Source organism: Crocodylus porosus, unplaced genomic scaffold (assembly GCF_001723895.1).
Source record: "Crocodylus porosus isolate Cpor-Errol unplaced genomic scaffold, CroPor_comp1, whole genome shotgun sequence".
NCBI classification, from domain to species: domain Eukaryota; kingdom Metazoa; phylum Chordata; order Crocodylia; family Crocodylidae; genus Crocodylus; species Crocodylus porosus.
Genome location: NW_017728886.1, coordinates 78,576,495 through 78,599,925, shown reverse-complemented (window position 1 = coordinate 78,599,925; position 23,431 = coordinate 78,576,495). Strand labels below are relative to the sequence as shown.

Below are 23,431 nucleotides of genomic sequence, written 5' to 3'. Positions count from 1 at the left end.
ATGTGGGGCGCGGGGCCCTCGTGCGCGGCGGCGGCCGGCCTCCTGGGGGCGCTGGCCGCCTGCTCTGCCAAGCTGGCTCTGGGCGCCGAGTACCTGCGGGAGGTCTGCGTGGCGGCCGCCCAGGGGGGCGAGGCGGCCGCTGGCCCCTGCGCCTGGGTAAGAGGCACCTGCTACCCGGCGGAGCCTCCCGCCCCGCTCGCACGCTGAGAAGTAGCCGCTCCCCTGCAGTCGCATCCCCTCCTCGGGGCTGGGCTGAGGCACGAAAACGGTGGTTTAGTCCTGGGCCATGTTTGCCTACTGCCGTACAGGGAGCGGGGAGAACGGAGAGCCCCCAAGATTGTTTCCAGTAGTGGGAAAGAAACACGGGGTCCCTGCATTAAATCATTTGCAGGTCTTCCAGGCTTGGCCCCAGAGACAGGGGCAGATCAGCAGCTTGTGGCCTAAATTGCTAGAGAGCAATTGTGGCTTTGTGTTGGTGATGTTGGGTCCCTTTTCGAGGTGTCTGAAGATGTGGAAGCAGCAGTTGCTTCCTACCACAGAGCTCTCACTTGTGGAGGGGAGTGATAAATCTAGTGAGAAGGGTGGGTTATCAAAGGCAGTCTTCACTGTTTGGTGACTTTTTGTGCCAGCATGCTGCTCTATTTAATTCTGTTAGGGAGGTTTCCTAGACATAGAATTTATGTCAGGGTAAAGCTTCTGAGTATACTACATTTATGCGTTAAGATAACGGGTTTCCTTCATGCATCCATGCTGAACCTACTAAATGAGAATGCTCTTCAGCCACCACAGCTGCTTTTCTGGTGTCGAGCATCTTTAATGAGAGAATGTAAATTGTGGTGGTGTTTCTTTGCCGAGCCTTCTCAGGCCTGCCCTTTTCCTTTAGTAGTTCAGTGTCCAGAGATTAATGCCAAGGCCATTCTGGCTTGTGCTTTACTATAAGTCAGCAATTTATACTGCAGCTTTCTTACAGTTACCAGGCGACTGACTAATGCGTAAAAGTAGCTGTCAGTATACAGACAAATAATAGCTTCAAAATATTCTAGTGACATTTTCGTAAAATCGTACAAGAGGAAAGCTGGCATGACCTGGGAAACCACTGCAACCAAATGTTTTGTAACTTTGCAACATTCTCCCTGGAAAAGATGGATGTTGCTGCAGTTTTGTATTACCAAGAAACAATTGTTCTTATTCCTCTCTCTTGCTAACAATTTCCTGCTTTTAGTTCTGTTGTACCTCCTTTCAGTCATTACAAGAAAAGCTAGATTCAGCTCTTGATTTCCATCATGTCTCCTCTCCTCAGATGTTTTAAATGTCTTTGTAGAGATCTCTACTGCTTTTGAACTTAATTGCTTTTTTTTAGCCACAAGAATGCTTAAAATACATAGTGTAGGTAGTATCAGATATTTAGATAGATAAATATGTACCAAAAGGTGTATTTGTGCTTTAAACAAATGTTGAGACTGTAGGTATAACCAGTAACTAAAAATCATTTTTGAGAAGGGTTACCACCAACAAGTCATCAAACATGAGTCTGAAGTTGGTGGTTTATTCCCAGTTCCCTATTCCTTTTGCAAAGGTAATCTAGACCGAGTAAAGCTTGTTATTAATGAATTATACATCCTAAAGATAGAATTAGCTATTAGCTATGCATATGTACTAATTAATATGTAAAATAATATCCCACATCAAGTACAGAGCCCTAAAAGATCAGATTAGGATGGAATTATGGGGCAAAATACTTCTTGGGCTACCCCAAACTTCCTGTTGATGCCACTAGGGGGACTGTCCCAAAGAACCCTGACCACAGTCCTGCCCGGCCCAAAGCACAGTTTGGCTGTGCCAGACTGGCAACTAACAGCCCCCATGCCCACTATGCTAAGTATAATAGCTTGAATAAGGAACTGGCTTTGAGACTGGGGTTATGGCTAGAAATTCTGGTTGGGCCACCCATCAAAATACCTCTGCACCACCACTGTACATAGCACAGTTTCTGACCAGTGCCGCACAGAGGGGGAGGATCACCTCCCTGCACCTGCTTGAGCGGTGCTTTGGGCCAGGCAAGTGTCTGCTCAGCTATGTGGAGGAGAGTCCCCCGGTGGCATACAGACGCGTTCTGGGGTGGCCCAGGAAGGATTTGTAGCTATAATCCTAGCCCAAAAAGTTTTGTTAATATTTTTCCTGAAATTTTCCCTTTATTTTTTTAATTAACTAGTCAATTGTTGCTAATTTGAAGTAGTGATGACAAACTATCTAGTTTGTATCTCTTTAAAAAATTAGTTGTTTCTTCCAGCTGCCTTTTTTCATGTCTATCTTGAATGCGAGTTACTATTCTTTTTTAGTCATAACGGTAATTTTAAGCAAACATGCAAGTGTTCCTGTGAGTGACTGAAATTTTGCAAGAATACAATTTTTGTTCTAAGATGTTTCCGTATCCTGGTGGCTGTGTTAAACCTGCACAATCTCACTCAGAGAGCATCTTCATAGCAGCCATAGGCAGATGTAGCAGTTTCAGTGAGTTGAAGTGCTCTGTGTTTAAGAGCTACAGAATGTGAAATTAAATGGTGAAATATCAACCATCATTCTCAGGACCAGGAAAGTGGTAGCTAGATAAAAAAATAGATTACTTCTTCCCAAGGGGTCATGGTTTGCATTTTACCTGAGATAAGAGTGATACACATCTTTTTCCTCCTCTTTTTTTCACTTGTATCAGGAGGGTGATTTCATTTTTTGTAAGCATGTAATCAAATGTGTTCTAGCTCTTGAAAAGCCAGTTTTAAGAGCAGCCATTGAGTTATTAGGCTGGATACTTCACACAGTCCTTAGGAGGAAGATTATGTTTTCATTCTTTCGTTTGAAAACAGTTACAGTTCTTGTGAGAAAATTAAGCTTACAGCCACATAGGTGTACATAGCTTTTTAGAAATGTCTCCTCTGTATAAGACAATCAGGATTCATAATAGAGAATATAACTTTTATTAGACCAACAAAAATTTTGCAAAAAAAATCTTTATTTACAAAAAAAGAATCTTTAATTTCCTGTTTGCCTTTTCCTCTAGACCAGCACAGCTACAACCTGGATCCTCTGTCCAAGCAGCATTCTGCAAAGAGTTGTTTCTGTGAACATGCATACTCTGAGCACAGGTTGCTTGATTTCACTGCCAGTGGGAATTAGTGGGTTCCGCGTTAGAGAAGGGTTAGCAAGGCACGCTGCACAAAAAGGATCCATTTGAGATGGAGATTCCCTTAAAAGATTAACTTTGAGGCCACAAAAGGCCATTATGAGCATCTCTTGATAATAAAAAGTGTCTTTTGTGGCAGGCACATTCTTTGGTTGGTTTTTAACACAATATGTTGAAGTAGTTAAGATGTGGAGGAGTGTTTTTTTTAAATTTCTGTATTCTCAGATTGCCCTGTCCATCAGCAGCATTATTGCACATGGCTGCCTCTCCTCTTAGATTCTCCAGGCAGACTTTTGCTCCCTGAGGAGCTTCTCAGCCAGTTCGTGAACAAATAGTTGTCCTTGACAAAGCAAGCAAAACACAACCCTGTTGTCCTGCTCAGGCCCTAGCATAGTAGTCTGGCCTCTGTGCAGCCAGCGATTCAGCCTGCTGCTTGCTTCTGGCTCTGTCTGGACTGTTCCCACACAGTTTGTTGCCCTGTTGCTCTTCTCTCTGGCATTTTTAAACTCTCAATAAGCCACTCTCTTATCAGCAGCCTCCCCGTGGCTGCATCTGTTCAGTAAAGCTGGCTGCCCTTTTTAAGGGGATGGGCCACCCTGTTATAACTATAGAAATAAAGAGTTTGTTTGGAAAGTAGGCTGATTCAAAGGGCAAAGAGCAAGGCTCTGGAGCAAAGCAAAGCAAATTCCACACCACAGCTCTGCCTTATTATGGCCACCCCATCTCTCATTGACCCTCAAGACACAGCCCCACATTCTCTAAAAGGTGAGTGGGGTCCAAGTACAGGTATCCACTCAAGATAATTAGTAAGTGTGGGGAGGGTGAGAGGCTCACCCCAGGAATGGTGTGGGTTTTCAGGAGAGCTCAGCATAGGCCTGACTCCATCAGGTTGTGGGATCTTAGGAAAAACTACTTCACAACTAGGGTGTCCAGACTGTGGAATAAGCTCCCTCCAGAGGTGGTGCAATCACTGACCCTGGAAATCTCGAAGAGGAGACTAGACAGTCACCTTGCGGGGGTCATCTGACCCCCAGTTATCTTTCCTGCATGGTGCAGCGGGCTGGACCTGATGATCTTCCAAGGTCCCTTCCAGCCTTACAATCTATGAATCCTCTTCACTGGAAGTTAAGTACAGCCCAGGCAAACATTTGTCTGAAACAGTTTAGGCAGGGATGGTTTTGCTTAAAACAGGAGATTGGACCACCTGACCTTTTGATGGTCCCTTTCAGCCCTATTTTTCTATGATCCTATGAATTAGTCTGCCATTGAAGTCAAGGGAGTTTTACCCTAAATTTCAGAGAGAACAGAGTTAGAGCCAATACTGACTGCTTTTGAACATCTCATCATGAGTGCCTTTAGGGTCAACTTGAATTGAGCCCATTGGAGCAGAGTCCTAACAGTGAAGAGCCAATAGTGATGACCAGTATACGATTATCATGGTAACTCAGACCTCCAAGCTTCAGCATCACCATCAAGCTGTAATTGAAACATATCTGTAAATCCAGCAAGCAAGTCCTGTCGAATTATTCCACGGACGTTCTCGAATAGTTCTGCTGCGTGATCTGTCATCTTTAATCTTGTTCTCAACATATTTGGGTTTCAGAAAATTATGTTCACTCCCCAGCTCCTGCTAAACAATCTCTCTTGACTGTTAATAAAGAGTAGTTAATCCCCATACAAGAGGCAACACCTTTCAGGTGTGCTTGTTCAAGGGCTCTTACATTAATGACCACTTCAGGATCGATCCATTTTAGGTGTTCAGTGGCATCCAGGATAAATTGCATACCATGAAGGCATAGCCATTAATTTAACATGTAGACAAAGCCGTGGCTTTTCAGCTGCCAACATGTATGTACTCAAGGGATGTTTGCTGGGCTTTTGGAGCTGCAGTTTCCTCCCTGATCTGCCTATATACCTACATCAAGTATATAACATCTGGTGATTAATGCAGTGACACCTCAGGGACAATTTAAATGGTGGGGGAATGTTTAAGTTTACAAACATAGGACAGGGTTCTTAAGCAAAACTGCACTCCCTTTCCAAACAGAGGTCCCAGGCTTATTACCAGAAGTGCAGAAGGCAAAGGTCTATACTGGACAGAGCTCCTTGCAGGATCAAGCCTATGTTTTAGTTCTAATACAGTCAAAACTTAAGCCTCTGTTTTTGTCCATCAGGAGATTTGTCTCAAAGCTGCTATTTTTTTAATCCACAGTTTCAGTGGCCAGATTGAATTTAGATATTTGTTTTCTAGGATAAAGCACTCTTTGAACGTGTGCTATTCCCTCAGCATGCAAAACAATTTACAGTAACACTTAACTCCCCAAACATCAGCTGGTAGAGGAAGCATGATTTGGCTCTGCCGTAATGGCCCGTTGTGAACACTGTTAGAGCAGTTGTTAGGAGGCTTATTAGGAGCAGTGATTTGATCCTGAATTCATTTTGGTCCAAATTCCATGTCATGCTGCGGACAGATTCTGGACCAAATTTAGCTCTTGCTTAAACAAAATTAACTCAAGGATTCAGTGCTGTTATTCAGGTCTTATGCTCAGGCTGAATTTGGACCATTATGTATGGCTGGAAAGAAGTGACTTACATGTATTGGACCCTGAATCTGAGATCTTCCTAGATCCTGTCCTGTTCCTTCCCGTCAAATCCCATACCCCACCCCTTTCTTGTCAGTATATGTTTTTCATATGCTGTGGGGCCTAGTTTTACACAAAACATGAGCTTCTCCTTCATGGTCATGAAAATTTCCAAGGCATTCAGTGAAGAAAAGGAATTCTGGGTGGCCAGCACCATGTAGGATCAGGCCTTCACCAAGGAATTCTTTATTCAGGAAAGGGTGGTAGAGAAAAGAACCATAGTTCTGTTTACTCAACTTCCCCTGTTATCTGTTTTCTTTCCTTAGTGATAAGGGAAGGAGGAGGAATGGGTATGTGTGGTACATCTTCAGTTTAAAATGTCTTAATTCTCCTTTTTTGGAGTCACCGACTTTAGCCTGTTAGTAACAAAGAAAACAAAAGTTGAGATCTCACCAAATAACGTTTGTAATTTGGGTCCAGATAATTTCACAGATTGTACTAATTTCACTTTCCATGAGATGTTTTTGAGGTAGTTGGGAAAGTGAATTTGAGCCAAAATATGTATGTTTCTCCTGTTTTGCAGTTACACGTGCTGCTCCAAATAGGATGTGTTGGCCTGGTACTTGCCTTCAATGCAGTCATGTGGACTTTCTTTGCAAAAGCCCTCCGGTATTCCTCTTCCTCAGCTACTGCCACTGTGACAACAACAGCTTCCAACTTCCTCTCTTCTGTGAGTAGAGCTGATTTAATGTTTTCATGCCATAAGGATGAGTTGCTAATGACATATGATAAGATAATGCCATTCTGGATAAACCTATGTCCATCTAGTTCATTTTCCTGTCTCCAGCAATGTCTGGCACCACTTAGGCCAGAGGGAGATAAAAGATCCGTTCAATAGGTAGATACAAGATAATCACATTACATATCAGCTCATTGGCCTCTTTCCTGACAGAGTTTGTAGAATTTGTCTTACTAATTCATTTAGCAGAGGGAATTATTCATCCCATCCACAGCACTATCAAGTTCAATAACTTCAGGGTTTGTCATTATCATCCATGTGCCTGCAGTAAGATGTGTGGACCTCTGAGATAGAACCAGGACACTCTGTCCTGCATCTATTGAAAAACTTACTTTTTAACAAGCCCAGAGCTAAAACCATCCCCAGTTTTGGTTTTAGAGTTATTGCCCATGGGCATGAGGAGAATACTACACTTCCGAGTTTCCTTTCCTTCTGATAACTCCTAAACTGAAACATTTATCTCACTTCCCTATTTTAAGTAACCCTTGCCCAATTTTTAGCACAGATCCAAGTACTTGGTATCTTTCTGCTGACTTCAGTGGACTTCAGGTTAGCCTCCCTTGGTTCCAAAAGATATAGACAAACTAAAAACTATTCAGACAAAAGAACAACAAAAATTAGGGTCTGTGGGAATTGATCTACAAGAAGGGTGTGAAACAACTGAATACAGGTTGCTGGGCAAAGTGATGGTCAGTAGCGAAAGGGAATAGACGGTCTACTAATATCGTATGGCATAAATACTGGGAAGGAATCCTGGCCCCTTTGAAATCAATGGGAATTTTGCCATTGATTTTAGTGAGGTAACGATTTTATTCTCAAAGGGGAGATGAATTTGGGAACTATAAACCAGAGTCATGGGATGAAAGTATGAATGAGATGAAGTTAAGATGAAATTAAGACTGATTATGAAAATAAATAGTTCTATATTAAACTATGGCATAGTCTGTCCAGGTAGTCCCATCACTTAGAGCCTTTACAGCTAGGTTGGACAAAACAACAGGGACCAATCCTCTACCAACAGGAATAGGAACTGCATGATCTTGTACAGTGGCACTCAGTCCTGGCCAGCTCAGGAGCAACATGAAGTCAGTATTAAGCAAAGAGCCATAGCAATATATATTCCCTTAGATGAATTGTGCTGCCTGCTGCAATTCAGAAGGAGAAAAATGACAGTGCAGTGGGTAACATTTGCAGGATCCAACAAGGAGAAAATGTTGTAAAGGTGGTGAACTGTTTACTGATCACAGAAAGGTACCTGGTTTACACAGCCTAAATAAACAAACTTGGATAACACTTTCTGCAAAGAGCCAATGCTGATAAATTGAAGAGCGTCTTGTGTCTTGGGAGCTGCAATCTAAACCAAGGATATATCAAACATCCAGTCTGCAGAGCTGTTGCATCTGGCCTGCCAGCTACCAGTGGGCTGGGAAATTTGAGGTATTGCTAGCAGAGAGCATGATCTCCTGCTGAATCCGTAGCTGTGGGGCCCCAGTGAACATAGCTATCAATTGCAGGGATTGAACAAGGGCTGTGCGACACAGCTCTCGTTCATCCTGCAGTCACTTGGCCCATTGCTGCATAGCCAGTTGCTACTTGCACCAGTTCTGCTGCTGGCAAGCAGCCACCTGGCCCTCAGCTGCTTGCTCCACTTGCTGCTGCAATGCCTACTAGCACAGTCACTCCTGCCAAGGGAGCCACCACCAGACCTGGCCCTTGAGGAGCCTGCAGTCCAGATCTGGCCTGAGGCACAAAATGATTTCGACACTCCTGGTCTAAGTATTTCTGCTCCTATGGGTCTTTTCTGATTTTAACTACTGTACCACTGATTAGCAGCAGGCATTTGGAGTAGTTTTATCAGGCAGGTGTTATACTAGGCATCACTGCTGCCACACTCGCAGAAGTTCAGTTAGCTGATATCTCGCTCGGCGCAATTCTGTTGTCTTCTGAGACAGAGAGAGGCCTACTACTACTAGGCATCATGGGATTGCTCTTCCAGGAGCGTGATTCAGCATGCTATCATAGACTTAAAACTAGCAATGCCCGTTTAGACTAGCTACAAACTGCCACCAAGTTGTTGTCCTGCAGACTGTCTTGTTACAGTTGTCACCTGTGAACATCTTTCTCATTCTTTTTGTGTAGGCCTTCCTTGGCAAGCTGCTTTTTGGAGAGACCCACACACTCTTGTGGTGGGCAGGGATCACCATGACACTCTGTGGACTTCTACTGCTGCACACAGCTCCATCTCAATCAGAACAAATACAGTCTGAAAAGAAGGACAAATAGACATTAGCAGGGCATGGTGTTAGGTGAGGTAACACATAAGGAATAGTCTCATGACAAAATCAGCCTCCAGGCTTCTTTCTTGTAAGTGAATGTCTGACTTGCAAATTGAGTGATTCTCCAACTTAGGTTACATTATCTGTTAATAGCCAAAGGACTGACAGCAGGAGTGGATTACAGCATTTACACTTTGCAGTGAAGTATATGGGTATACTGACCTGTGAGGTGCCTGGCATACTTCTGCATTCTGGGTAAATAATAATGTTCTGCACCATTGGCAAGTGAATGTGGACTCAAATGGACACTGTTTTCTCCAAGCCAAATAATGAAGCAATTACTGTTGCATCTTAAATAAGGCAAAGCTGTGATACTGCCTTTCAGACTTACTGAGCTAAATTCTTCTTCTGTTTATGCCCAGGTAACTTCTCTGAAGCGTGACCGTACTTTAAAAGGCCATTTTGCTAAGACACTGTGGAGATGCAAAAGAATCATTGAATTCCCCTGGTGAATTCTTTTCTCTTCCAGGGTGGAGTTGTTCCCCTACTCCTAAAAGTTCCAGACAGTGCTTGCTCCATTGCTTGCTTTGGGCAAAAATTCCACTGTTGCCCATGGGGAATTAGTCTACATAATGTATCTGACCAAAACTATGTAAGTCTGGCCCCTAACATTGAACCTAAGCACTACTTTCCTTGATTGCATTCTGAGAGGCCTTATTCATCCTATACACCTCTTACAAGTTCTTCTCCTTTTAAGGGAAAATGTATGGGCTGTTGTAATGTGTCTGGCCTTTCATCCTTGATCAGCCAAATTAATTCTTTCCTAGTAAATACATTGCATTAGATACCAGATCAGTTTGCTTGTTTAATTCTCTTGATACGTCAGTACCAGTTTAGGTACAGTGTTACATTATGGACCATGACGGCTTTCTTCCTGTGACCACAGAACTGTTCTATTTTTGGATAAAAAAATTAGGTGCAACATTGATGTCCAGGTACATTTTCTGAGGTTTGACACTGCTTTCACTTAGGTTTATAGAGGAGTCATCAAAGAATTTTGAAAAAAAAAGGCAAGGGAAAGAAATGGAGAACTGTGGAATCCTAAGTATTTCAGTAAATGTTTTTGTCCTGAAATGGGCAGAGCTTAACTACTGGTAAATTTATGGTCTGTCCTTTCTACAGGTAAGAGAGGTAGTGTTCAGCGTCTGACCCAAATCCATTGGAAAGACTTTGTTGAATGGATGTTAAATTGACACTACATTTAACCTTTGGAAGATGCTCTGGGCAAAAATTCTCTTACTTACAAGTAAATGTAAACTCTGAATTCTATAGCTACTTTAAATTTTCACCAGTATTTCTGACAGGTTGCTTCATCGCTTTAGTTGTAAACAGATTCATAGACTCTGAGGGCCAGAAGGGACCATTGTGGTCATCGAGTCTGATCTTTTGGATGAAGTCTGTAACATTTTTCCCTGAAGCTGGATTAAAGCAGGTCCTTTAGAAAGATTTTTTATCTCATCTTGAACACCCCAAGCAACGATGACCCCAATCTCCATGGTAAACTGTTCCATTCCAATGTTCCCTCACAGCCTGGGGAAATGGCATCTTATTATAGCATTCTTTTTGTTCCTTTGTTTTAAAAAAAGCCTTCTTACCATCTTTTGTGTCAAGGAAAAGGTGGCCATTGTTATTTCATCTATTACTTTGTTTTTTTCTTATTACTTACTTAGATTTTTTTTAAATGTGTAGCATTTACTACATTTAACTCTTTAGCATCCCCCTCTCCCTTTCTTTCAATACATTTTTTTTCTGTTCCATTGCTACTTTACATATCCTTTTAAGCAGGATGGATTTTTGAGCAATATAACTGTTTTTGTATGTGTAAAATCATGATATTTGGGGAGATTCAAGAGGATGTCTTTGAAAAATTTCCAGTTTTCTTTAATGCTTTCACTTTAAATTTAATGTCTGCAGTTAGTTATGCTGACAGTTGCTTTGAGCTTTAGGACATTAGCCCTTTTAAAATTCAGAGTATAGATATCACTTCATGGTGCCATTTTGTGTTTGCACTAAGAAAATGTAACCACATCATAATCACTGCTACCTAGGCAACTGCTAATTTCTAGGTCAGTGAATAACTCTTCCTTGTCAGAATGAAGTCCAGAGTGTATAGGTTCCATGTACATACATTACTACTGTAGAAAGTGTAATTATAAAGATGTGGATTATTTTTTCCCTTTGTATTTTACTAAGGTATATTTAACAATAATCCTGATTGAGATAAACAATCATTTTAAATTATATAAAGACTTGCACTTCTGTTCTGGCTATTTCATCATTTTATAATGGAAATTATCATTTTAAGTTATATAAAGATTTGCATTTCTGTTCTGACTATTACATCATTTTTTATTGGGTTCCCCAATTCATAGCACCTTCTTTTAATTATGTCAGATGAGCCATGTTTTTAACATACTGCACATTTATAAAATATGAGAGGTCTTACTCTCAGTAACTGTGATGCTCAGGGGTTCCTTATCTGATTTGCTAGAGCTGCAACTTATCACATCAAATCTAAAAAGTATATTCTGCTCACCTTGAAAAGCCCTTCTGAAAAGGATTTTCTCAATGATTTTGGTTGATGTCAGCAAATTCAGAAAATCAGATCTTACCCAGGGCCAATATACATCAGCCCTGGTCAGTATATACCCCAGCTTCTTATTATTGATGACTGCTTGGTGTCTGGTGAGTTTAAAGATGACCTACCTAGAAAGTAAAGGCAAATTTAGGCTGCTTTTCTTTCTAACTTATAAAGTGGTCCTGAAAAGATTTCCTTTAATGAAAGCATTTGGGGTGTGGATTTTTCCCCCCCCCATGCTTGTTTTTCCTGTTAGAAATATAGGTCTTATATAGATTCTTTTGGTTAGGGCAGAAGCATTCTGATGCATAAGATACATTTACATTGTATCCAGCACATGAAATTAGCCTTTGCAGAGCTTGTGTCTGCGAGAGCTTGGCATTTTCCAGTAGCTGAGAGAGTTTATTTATGAGCTATCTCAGATACCTCTACATGGCACTGCATTGTGCAGTGTGGAGTTACCCTTAAATACATAGGAAATAGAAATTTACCTGGCTGACTGAGTAGAGAATTAAAAAAAAAAAATTCTGACTGCTAAAATTGTATTGAATAGCCAAGTTCAGTCAGCAGTATAATATTGTTTCAGAAAATCAATTAGCATACAGGGATGTGTTAACAGGAGTGTATCATACAAGTCGCAGGAAGTGATTTTTTCACTGCACCAGTAAGGACTCATCTGGAGCACTTAAAGACAGATGTGCAGAAAATGAAAGGAATCCAGAGTAGAGCAAAAAAAAAGTATTAGAGGTGTCGAAAATTACATAAAAGGAAAAGTTGGAAAAAATTTATTTGGTCTCAAGATAGAAAAGTGAGTAGGGGGATTTAAAATAGTCTTCAAATACAAAAAGTGTTGCTTTGTAAAGGATGGTGATAAACTATTTTCTGTGTTCACAGAGGGCAGGACAAGAAGTAATGAGCTTAAATTACAATAAAGAAATGTAAGTAGATACTACTGTATTTACTTAAATACTACCAGGTTCAAGATGTGGTGTTTTCCCTATTTAACATGGAGAGGAAAGGCCTTCAGCTTGCAATTGAGTACAAGGGAACAGGAGGGACAGGCAGCTGCTGCAGCCCCAGGCAAAGTGAGGGTCTTAGTCTGCCAGGGAGAAGGCCGGGGGGTACATGATGCAGGACAGATGTCAGGGTGCAAGTTGCCTGCCCTTTTCCACCACCTGTCCCCCTCTGCCTCTATACCGCAAGCCCCCCTACTGTCTGTCCCACAACCTGCTCTACCACATACCCCCCACTACCTCCTCAACCACCTCTTCCCCAACTACCCCCCCGCTGCCTACTCCCTTTTTGCCCCTCACAACCTGTCCCCCCCACTGCCTGCAGTAGTGGTGGAGGATGAATTGAAGACAATGCTCCGATAATTTGATTCTATACATGGTCAGTTATAATAAATTTATGCATTTCCATGTATAGAATTGAATTATTGGGGTATCATCTTAAATTCAGGGTTGTCTTAGATTAAGGCAACCTTTCTAAGCATGGGGGGTTAAGCATTGGAAGAATTCCCTAGAGAGGTTGTGGAATCTCTGCTGATGGAAGATTTTAAATGCAGGTTGGAAAACATTCTTCTGGCTAGAGATGTAGATATTTAAAAAAATTGTTTAACCTCCTCCAAGTATATTGGTCAAAGGGTTAACCAATAGCTTATACCTAGTTTAGTGACCTCTACCAGGAACAGTCCCAGCCCTAGCTTCTTATATCTTCACCATGCTCCTGGTGCTGTGTGGGTCCCAGGTTGCCAGTAGGGAGCCATGGGCAGAAGGCAGTGAGTGTGGCTGAGCCACTGGGAGCACTGCCCAGCTGTGGAGCTGCTGCTTCCCCTTGCCCCCTGGGTGGGAGCTGGGGCTGCAGACCTCTCCTGTGCCTGGATCCAGCTGCCACAGGGAGGGAGGAAAGGAGTGCCAGGCCCTGCACAGGGGTCACGTGGGCCACAGCAGCAATGCTCCCAGCCACGCAGTGGGTCTGCACAGGGCCCAGGCAGGGCAATGGGCTCCCTGCACTTCCTGCTGTGCTTGTGCTGCCACAGCCTGGACCTGGAAGACTTTTCTGCTGCTGAGGTGAACCCTGGGGCAGCTTTCACCACACAAGAGGCAAGTGGCAAACACTCAGACCCAGCACTGCCTGCTTCAGCTGCCATGGCATTGGGCCAGCCATGCACTCAGCCCTGCCTCAAAGCTGGGCCAGGCCCTATGTATCCCCAGCACCATGGGTGGGAAGGAGAAGGATGCAGTGCACCTGACAGAAGCCACCCCACTAAGACTGAATTCCCCCTTCCCCTAGGGTGAGCTGGGGAGTGGGGGCAGCAGCACAGAGAAGCCTTCCAGGTTTGGGCGGCAGCAGCACAAACAGGGCAGGAGGTACAAGGAGCTTGTCACTATGCCTGAGCCCCCCCCCACTGTAGAGGGGCTGGGTAGATCCATTGTGTGGCCAGGTGTCTTGTTGCTGCAGCAGAAAGACCTCCCCCTCCCCAACTGCTGTGGGGAGCCCAGCACCCAGGGTTCAAATTACACTCCAACTCTTGAAGAGTCTGCAGTGGTGGCAACCAGAAGGAGCCACCACCGCAGCTGCCTGAGCTACTTATAAAGGCACACCAGGGGCTCTTGTCTCTTATGAGGCTGCTCTCATCTCTTATGGGGGGCTCTTGTCTCTTACAGGGGGGCTCAGCCTGTAATTCAAACCCTGCTGGCACCTTCCTCCCATCCCATGGTGGCAAGATCCAGGCACTGGAGAGATCCACAGCTTTGGCTCCGACCCCAGCCCCTGCCCTTGGGGGTGAGGGGAGGCCATGGCTCCATACCCCTTAGTTGCTTAGCTGTGCCCACCATTTCCAGCTGCTCCCTGCCAGCAGCCTGGGGCCCATGCAGCAGCAGGAGCACAGTGAAGACATAAGGGGCTATGCTGTTCCTGCTAGAGGTCATTAGATAGTAAGCAGTAAACAGTATTAATATAATCATTGTTTACCCATTTACATCTCTACTTCTGGGATGATTTAGACGGGGATGTTCCTGCCTTGTGCAGGTGATTGAATTAAATGGTCTGCTGCTCTATGTTTCTGTAATACTTAGTGTGTCTACCCGAGATGTTTACCGTGCATTAGCCTAATAACACTGAGCAGTAGTACGTCACAGCACAAACAATGCTACTAGCCTACTGCACAGTGTTACTAGGCTAATGCACAGTAAGCATGACGAAGTAACCGTGCACTGGCGTTACTGTGCAGTAACTCTAGGTACTGAGCATTAGTTAGTACTTTATTAAGGAAGTACTAAACTAAATGCACAGTATCTAAGGTGCATTAATGAATGTGTAGACCTGCCTTCTTTTCTAAACATATTTAATTCAAACATGGTGGGAAACAGGAATTGCCAGACTGCACCAGTGCTTGGGGTCCATCTAATCCAGAACCTGTGTCCAGTAGTGACTACTCATAGCTGTTTCAATTGGGCTTGTAAGAACCCTGCAATAGGCAGAGGTAAAAATGTACAGATGGAAGAAGTATCTGGTTGTGAAGGCTTCGATGCTTCTACTCATTCAGCAAAAGCCTGAAAAGTTCCCAAGCTACATTTTTGTGTTTTATTATTAAAAAGAAGTTTTATGTAGAAGCCTGAGATTTATTTTATCATAAAGTGGTAAAAAAGGACACAAGCTTAGTTTATTTCCCTTTTGTGTCTCACCTTTAAGACACTGTTCCCAGAGTCTGAGGTTGCCAGAGGCACCATCTGACCCCATAGCACAACAAAGGCAGGGTGATAGGAAAACATCCTGGGCACCAAGTTGGGAGGGGGAGGCAGAAAAAAATGGCTGCTGCTGGCAGCTGTACGATTGCAATTGCGGCAGCAACCAGAAGTTGCCGCTGCCCCTGTGTCCTTGGTGCCTGGTTGACATGCTGCATTCATATAGCTGGCAGGAGTTTCCTCTGATTTATGTCTAGCATTGCTTTTTGTTTCCTTTGGCTTAAAGTATGCTTTTATTGAATAAAAAACAGAATGTTCTGACATATCCTGCTAGTTGTATGTTGACGTCCATGTTCTGTCTGTACATGTAGTCACTGGTCTAGATTGTTGAGGAACCACACTGAGTTACACTAGCTGAAGACAGCTCAAACTCTTTAATTTACAACTAGTGTTAAAAAACTGGTGTGGAAAGAGTGAAGGATTCATGTTACCCATGAATCCGTACCCAAGAAAGGTCTTTTGTTTTGTCGGATTTCACAATTTTTGCACCTACCGCGCAAAACTCACATTTAGACAGAATGTTCAAGAACGTGCTTTAGACAGATTACAGGGAGCTTTGGAGGAGATCGAGTGGAGTATGGTAGTCTCCCAAGTGGTAGTGAAGACTTGTCTACATGGTGATCTTACCAAGCTCCATAGTGGCATCTGTAAGTATACGGTTCTGTTCTAGGCTTTCCTTTTCCTTTCTGCTTTCCTGCTTCCTGCATCCATGCAGCTAATTAGTAGTCACTCAGCAGTACTAGTTAGCCTATCCAAAGTCCTGTATGAATGTGGCTACACTGCTGGAAGATTCTCAGGTATCTCATGAGTGTGGCTGGTTCATATGCCTAGAGTCAAAATAATTGCCAAATTTGGGGTCAAGAAGGGAATTTCCCTTGGGTCAGATCAGCACGGAATCTTTCAGAGGGGAGAGGATAACTGCCTTTGTCTGTAGTGTTGGAGCACTGCTTATTTTCTGAGAGTCTCCAGGCATATTCCTTGCCTTGCAGAGGCCCCAAAAATTAATGACACACTTGATCCTTTCTGCTCTCTTCCTCTGGCACGTTGTAGTTTTTGAGGTCTTCCTTTGTATTAAAGGTCCCAGTTTGTTACAGGCTAGTGGAGTGTGCAGAGGTGGTGGATATTCTTGGGGACTTCTTTTATTCTTTTAACTTAATATCTCTTATGTGCTTGTTGCAGTCAGAGGGGACTAGATTTGACCCAGGTGCTCCTTTTCAGTCCCGTGTTGCAGCAGTGTTACTGGAAGGAGTTTAAATTTCAGGTCTGTTCCCCTCTGTTACAAGCCTGAAATATTTCTAAAGAAAATTCTGGCCAATCTACTTATTTTCATTCTACTGATGTTTCGTTTTACCTTCATCTTCCTTGCAAATACAGTAAAGTTCACTTTTGTATTCTGTTTATGTGAAAAATACTTTGTGCTAGAGTTTTTTTTTCCCTTAGATTTACCATCATTTCTAATTATGAATAAGCTCCACCAATATGTTGCCCTCATTTTAAAGACTGAACGGGGTATGTGATTTAAACAGCAGAAGTAGCTGAAGTATTGCCTATATTAAGGTTTCCAATTTTGCTGGTGTTGGAGGAAATGTACCTGTGCTAAAGGAAATTTTTTTTGACTATTTTCCCTATAGCACAAGCAGTCCTTGGAGTATTATATCCAAAATAAATATCTGTTAATTCACTGTCAGGACTCAAGGCAAATTAAATATATATACAATCAAACCTTAAATCACCATTCCACAGAACTAGTTAAGAAAACAGTATGCAAAGCCCAATGAAATTTGTGTGTTGACATTGCCAATGAGATGTTCAGCAGTGGGGAAACAATATATACAACCACTTTGTTTGGCAACAGCTCATGTCTAGCTGGTATCATTCATATAATTTTTTTTATCATGTTTGACTTGTTTCTGAAGAAAGTGGTAGTGAGAGCCCTTTGGTCAAGACATCAAGGATATTATGGAGAGTTTGGTTTATATTCAAATATTGTTCTTTTAGAAAATCCCATTCACTCCTTTAAGACACTCCAATTGCAGTTTACTGAAGAAACCACAAGGATGACAAATATAGAAGTATTTCATGTTTAAAAAATCTGAGATAGAAAACATACAGTAGGAACAAATGGAACGTAGGCTGATCAACGGAGGGTCAATGTAACATGTCTTCTTTAAAATACTTAGCAGTGAACTGGAAAAGGGAGTGAACAGTGATGTGGCAAAATAGGGAAATTTATTTAGATTAGTCGAGACTACAGGCTGTTTTTAGGAACTTCAGAAGATCCAAACAGGTAGATACTGGACAATAGAACAATCAATGGCATTTCATGCAGGTAAGTGAAAAAGTGATGATTGTTGAAAAAAATCCAAATCCATGTATATTGGTGATAGGTTTCAATTTAACTGTGGCCACTCAGGAAAAAGATCTGGGTCATGGGAGAGAAGTTAGTGAAGCTATGTGCATAACATCACACAAATCCTATGTATAAAGTTTTATCAGTATATGTATTGTAATATTTTTACCAAAATAGATAAGTATAACTGTATCCACACTTGGACTTTTTATAGGTATAACTAAATATGTATATGATGCCTTGTACAGATAAAATTCTTTCCCTTCCATCTTGGATTTGGTACACCAGTATAAAGCATTTATATACCACTGTACAGGCAGTCCTCGGACTTTCAACAGAATTGGTTCCCGAAAACCGCATCAAGTCAAAATGTTGTAACTTGGAACCAATTTTCCCATAGGAAACGTTATAAATGGGGTATTAGTTCCTGAACCGAGGCCCAATACCTTGTTTTCACCAAAAATAACCCAGAATTTTGTACTCAATCAATTATAGATAAGTAATTGTCGTAGGACACTACCGTGGGTTGTAAACTTAAGGGGGGAGGTGTGTCGCAGTGCACTGAAGTGCCTGCTCCTAGAGAAGGACAGGTGTTGGTTGCTGGGGCAACCACAAGGGTCAGCTGACCAGGAGGGGGCAGAGCCTGGCTTATATAAACAGCCTAAGCTGAGGCCAAGCAGGCAGTTCCCCTCTGGCAGTCACAGAAGATAGAGCTCTGCAGGAGCAGGCCAAGTTGAGGAGCCTGATGGCCTGAACAGCTTATGGGTGAGGATGCCAGGCAGAGGAGCCCCTGGCAGGGATGGAAATGAGGATTAGTCAGAGGGCTTAGGGTTTACGTTTTAGCCAGGAGGCTTGAGTTTGAGTTGGGGCCTATTGGCTGATGGTTTTGTTTGTTGTTATACTGAAGGACCAGGTGAGGCTGTAGGGGTTGGAGGAGGCCTCATGGGAGCTCCCCAGTAGCGTGGGAGTTCCTGGCGCCGGAGAGGGTGTCATGTTTTGGGGGAGTGTATAGACCCCGGCCCCAGTGGGGCTGTGCGGGTGAGCAACCCAAGAAGGCGGGTCTGGGGGCCAGGCATGGCTGCGGCCACCTGAGCCTCGGTGGGGGTTGTAGACCCGAGGAGGGGGTGCACTGACCTGAGCCCTGAGAAGGGGCACAGTGCATTGGGGGCCAGGCACAGCTACGGCCACCTGAGCCCCAATTGTGAGAAGCTCCAGGGAGGGTGCACACAGGCCCCAGTGCGGGTGGGACTTGCACGAGCAAGGCCCCCCAGAGGGGGCGCATGAGAATAGAAGCCCCAGAGGGGGCGTGCAGGAATAAGAGCCCCAGGGAGGGTGACTGTATCCGTATAGAGAGAAGAGCCCCAGGGAGGGCGACCGCATAGAGGAGTGCACAGGGAGGAGCCCCAGAGAGGGCGAGAGTACTGAGAGGAGCCCCAGAGAGGGTGAGGGCGCAGAGAAGGGCCCTGGTGGGGGCTGCCAGGAGAAGACTAGCCCGGAGGGTGTCCGCGAGGGTGCGGGCTATAGCAACTGACTCAACAACGTCCGGTACATCTGAGAGGCTTGGGGCATGGTATAAGGGGTGGTAGGAGCCACGCATAGCCCATAAGGCTGGGTGCACCAAAATCTATCTATACAGAACAGGGGCCAGGATAAATAAGAGCACTGTGTCCAAGGGGACAAATAAAGGCAGCCTCCCTTATAATACTTTAATCATCAAAGATGTGGCGGGCAAGAACGAGGGTGCTTGATCGCCAACTTGGCACGGTAGGGGGCACCAGGAGAGATCACGGCCACTCCTGGGTCCCCGCCCTGTGACAGTAATATAGCTACATTAATGTATTTATATTGTAAATAGCAATCATATTGATTGGGAAGGACTTCTTTGAGGTGACTTTGCTGAACTTTTTGACAGGCTCTTGGTTAGACTTTTTGAAGGGTTCTTGGCTGAAGTCTTCTCAGGAGTCTTGGCTGCAGGTTTTTGTGGAGTTTTGTCTGCTTTCTTGAAGAAAGTGTCTGTCTCCATCGGCCATCCTGCTACTGAAGTAATGGCCCACTTCACTCACCTGCCATGTCTTGATGGAAAAATATAAGAGTTGTTACTAAGGTTGGAGGCTACCCATTACTCATTACGGCTCCCCCTGCTTGTTAGAACACCACCAGGGATGTGGGGCTGGGGTTATAAGGTGCCCCAACCCACCTTTCACTGGGGAGGTAACTGGCTTGGCATTTCCTGGGGGCTCCCATGCCACTAGGAGCCCCACCAGGCCATCCTTCCCCAGCAGGGTGCAGTTTTACATCTTACCCAGGACAAGGGGTCACCTCCACCCCATAGCCCCTGACCTTACCTCCTGATATTCCCAGAGCAGCCTCTCAGCCTGATGTTACCTCCTTCCTTCCTACAGCAGACTGCACCCCAGCTTATATCACTTAGCCAAAAATGGTTGTCCTAATCAGGCACCTGGCTGCTAGTTGTTTTCTGCCTTTGAAGTGGCAGGCACCAAAGGTGCACTGCCACAGTGTCCAAGGAAGTTTGGACAGATATTCTTCAAGGAGCTGGGTGATGCAGCAAACTTGTTTGGTGGCATGGCATCACGTTGGATGAAGCGCTATGAAGTCGAAACTGACATCAGAAAGTTGAAACGGTGTCAGTTTGTAAATGTTGTAAGTGCAAAACATTGCAAGTCAAAGACTGCCTGCAGTAGCATCTACACTATGAGAGAGTTAGAGGTTGTACAGCATTTAGGTATCCTCATATACATGAAGTTGTGTAAATATCTAGTGTAGAAAATGCCTGGTTACTTTCTGAAAGAAAGGAGAATAATAATGATATTCTTTGATGGTATTAACTGTCTGCCCAAGTGCTGTTTTCAGTTTTGGTCATCTCCTTTCAAAGAGTTTATCAAAGAAGTACTACAGGGAAAAAGCTTCTCATTAAAGAAAGGATGAACTTGTAGCTAAAGGCATTAGTCTGGGATTCCAAAGATCTGAGTTTAGACTGGCTCTGCCACATGCAACATTGAGAACATAACTTCACTTCTCTGTACTCTTTAGGGGAAATAGAGTGTCTCCTGCTATTTACCTTACCTATTTAGTATGTAATTTTTTTTGGATCAAATGCTAACCCTATGGTGCCCCAATCTTGGGCATCCTATAACCAGTTCCTGATAATGATAAAATACTGAGTGAATTTAGTGGATGCAGGCAGTAGTCCAGAGCTGCACTGGGACCTCCAATCCATTTCCTTCAGAATATAGTCCTGTGAAAGTCTGACTCAAGTCAATGGCAAAAATCCCTTGACTTTAGTGAAACTAGTCCATGATTGATATCTCCTTCCATGACTTCTTAAGCTAAGTGATTGTAAGGAAATAACTTAAGCTTGGAAAAGAATGCAACTCCCAATCTGGGAAGCAGACCGTGTTAACTCCAGCTGCTGCTACTGTTGTTACAAGCATTTTTAAGATACCTATCATTATAGTATCTAGATGTTACTACTAACAATTAAAATACATCCCAGGGATCTGCTAGTGGATGGGATCAGTTCTCCTCAGTTCTTCTTTCCTCATACTTTGAAAGCACTACTAAGTAGGCAAGCAATTTACTTAAAAGGAATTGGATTCTATCATCTACTTACTCCTGATCCCACAGAGATATACATATTTGCTTCACTTCAAGCACATAAGTAATCCAGATTACTTAATTGAGACTGTTCACAATCTTAAAGCCAAACATACACATGAGTCTTTTCAGTATTAGTTGGTGATTTGTTGATGGCTCTGTTCCAGTACTGTTGTTAAAGCAGTGGTTCTCAGTCTTTTTAGACACAAGGCACTCCTCATTAAACTCAAGGAATCCCTCATTAAACTCAAAGCACCCTTTGGAAAATGCCACCTCTTAGTTTTAATTCATTTTTAATTACATAAAAATAATAAAGACCACAGCAAGTCAGATTGTTCTTAAATCTATTTGAAATCTCTGGGTTTATCTCATGGATCATGTTTGAACACCTGACAGTACTAACATTGCTAAGCATGCTTCAAAGGATCCCAAGGCACCCCAAGGTACCATCATATCCTGATTGAGAATCATCATATTACAGGAATATCTGGCAGAAGAGATGGAGCTTACAATAAATCTGAAGTGTGTGAGATATGGTCTTCTTCCAATCTGTGGCAATAATACATTTTTAAGCTGAGAAGCTTCTACTATTGGTTATCTTACCCCATGCTTCTATAAAATGCAGCTGCTATGGAGAAGAGAGGTGGTCTTGATCTTCCATCAAAGGCTTGGAAAATTATTACTAGAACATTAAAGTGTACTGCAGTTTGGATTGCAGCCAAAATCCACTGTAGTCCCTGGAAAACCATGGGCCATCAGTGAGCTTTTGACCCAGCTGTTAGATTTGTGCCTTTGCAGGTTTATTCCCCACTTAGGAGTGGTTGCTGCATGCCGAGCTAGCTAGTAGTTTTCTGGGTCAGGTTACAATGGAGCAAGTTGTAGTATCCAGTTCTGACATGAGAAAAGCATTGTGTAGGCAATTACAGTGTAAGATTAGATCATCGTATGGCTCAGACCAGTTATGTGACATTGATCTACAATAGCAATTATAGTTAGCTTTTATAAAACTATTTCCTATTGTTCTGCTGTGCAAACCAAGTCATCAGTCTGTTATCTAAAAAAATGTATTGCTAGCATCTGTTTCCACATCTGTTTAATATAATCCTGATTTCCACCTCCCTCCCCCCCTCCAGGAGCATTTTGCTGAATAGCGAAAACAAGGTAGGCTAGACTCAAGAAGGTAACACTAAAGACACTGTATTATTAGAGACTTCAAAAGGCACTTTCAGGAACCTGTGTTTGAGTTACTTGAATCTAAGGCCTTTTTTTGCATTTTCTTCCCCCAGGCACCAGAAGTTCTAGTGACAGACAACCAGCACCACCATCAAGCTGCCAGAGTTGGCACATACTCTTATGCTGCTTTCAGTGCTATATGGCTTCACTCAGCATCTGTATTGCCAGATTGCAGAGTGCCCTTGTGGTGTACAGCATCTGCTGAAGGAGTCACAGCGGCCCCCCAGGAGTGTCTCTGTGTGTCTTCTTTTGGCTGGCAAGTCACCTCAGCAGCCTTACTTGGCTCAGCCAAGCTGTTCTAACTCTGCCGTAGAAAAGAACATTCTGCTGCCATAGAGGAGCTGTGGATGTTGACATACTCAATGATTTGCTGTCAGAACAAGAGTCCTGCTGACAAAAACTCTGAGGTTGTGAGCCTTCCATGCTAGGTACTGTCTAGACAATCAGAAAGCTGATCCCTGCTCCAAATTGTTCCTAATCTAAGTATGTAACAACCACATAGAAGTGAGCAAATAGGAAGGAAGACAAGGTGATGGCAAAACAATCGCATATGGCACAGGAAGTCTGTGGCAGGGTGACCTAGGGGTGCTGTGACCTCCCCTAGCGCCCCTACCTACCGTGCCAAATCGGGTCTTGAATACAGCCTCTATATCTCACCCGCCACGTCTTGCTGGTAAATATCATTAAAGGGAGGCTGCCTTCCTGCCCTCCTTGGCACGGTGCCTTGCTGTACCGGGGCTCTGTCTAATTGCCCACCTGTGCCCTCACGGGTACCCCCTCGCTTCCCTTGCGGCCCTCGCCTGCGCCGGGGCCTCTGCCCTTATACGCGTCCCCTGCGCCGGGGCCTCTGCCCTTATTACGCGTCCCCTGCGCCGGGGCCTCTGCCCTTAATTCTCCCAGCCGCACTGGGGCCTGTCTCGCCTCGTGATTCCCCCACCCGCACTGGGGCTCAGGCAGCCTTGGCCTTACCTGGCCCCCAGACCCCCTTCCTGTGTCTTATGCCCACTGGGC

At 43.7% G+C, this 23,431-nt stretch overlaps 1 protein-coding gene across 2 annotated transcripts; it reads left to right on the top strand.

Annotated features, from left to right (window-relative positions):
* TMEM42 (transmembrane protein 42) lies at positions 1–22,979 on the top strand. 2 transcript variants are annotated; one of them, XR_002101547.1, is made up of 4 exons: positions 1–156; positions 6,344–6,490; positions 8,699–8,923; positions 22,474–22,979. XR_002101547.1 is itself a non-coding variant. In XM_019537355.1 (3 exons), the coding sequence occupies exons 1-3, from the start codon at positions 1–3 to the stop codon at positions 8,840–8,842; spliced, it is 447 nt and encodes a 148-aa protein (XP_019392900.1). In that variant the 3' UTR covers positions 8,843–11,159. The 2 variants fall into 2 exon arrangements, 1 of the variants encoding a protein (XP_019392900.1); XM_019537355.1 differs by lacking the exon at positions 22,474–22,979 and having other exon boundaries at positions 8,699–11,159.
* Positions 22,980–23,431: the final 452 nt, after the last annotated feature.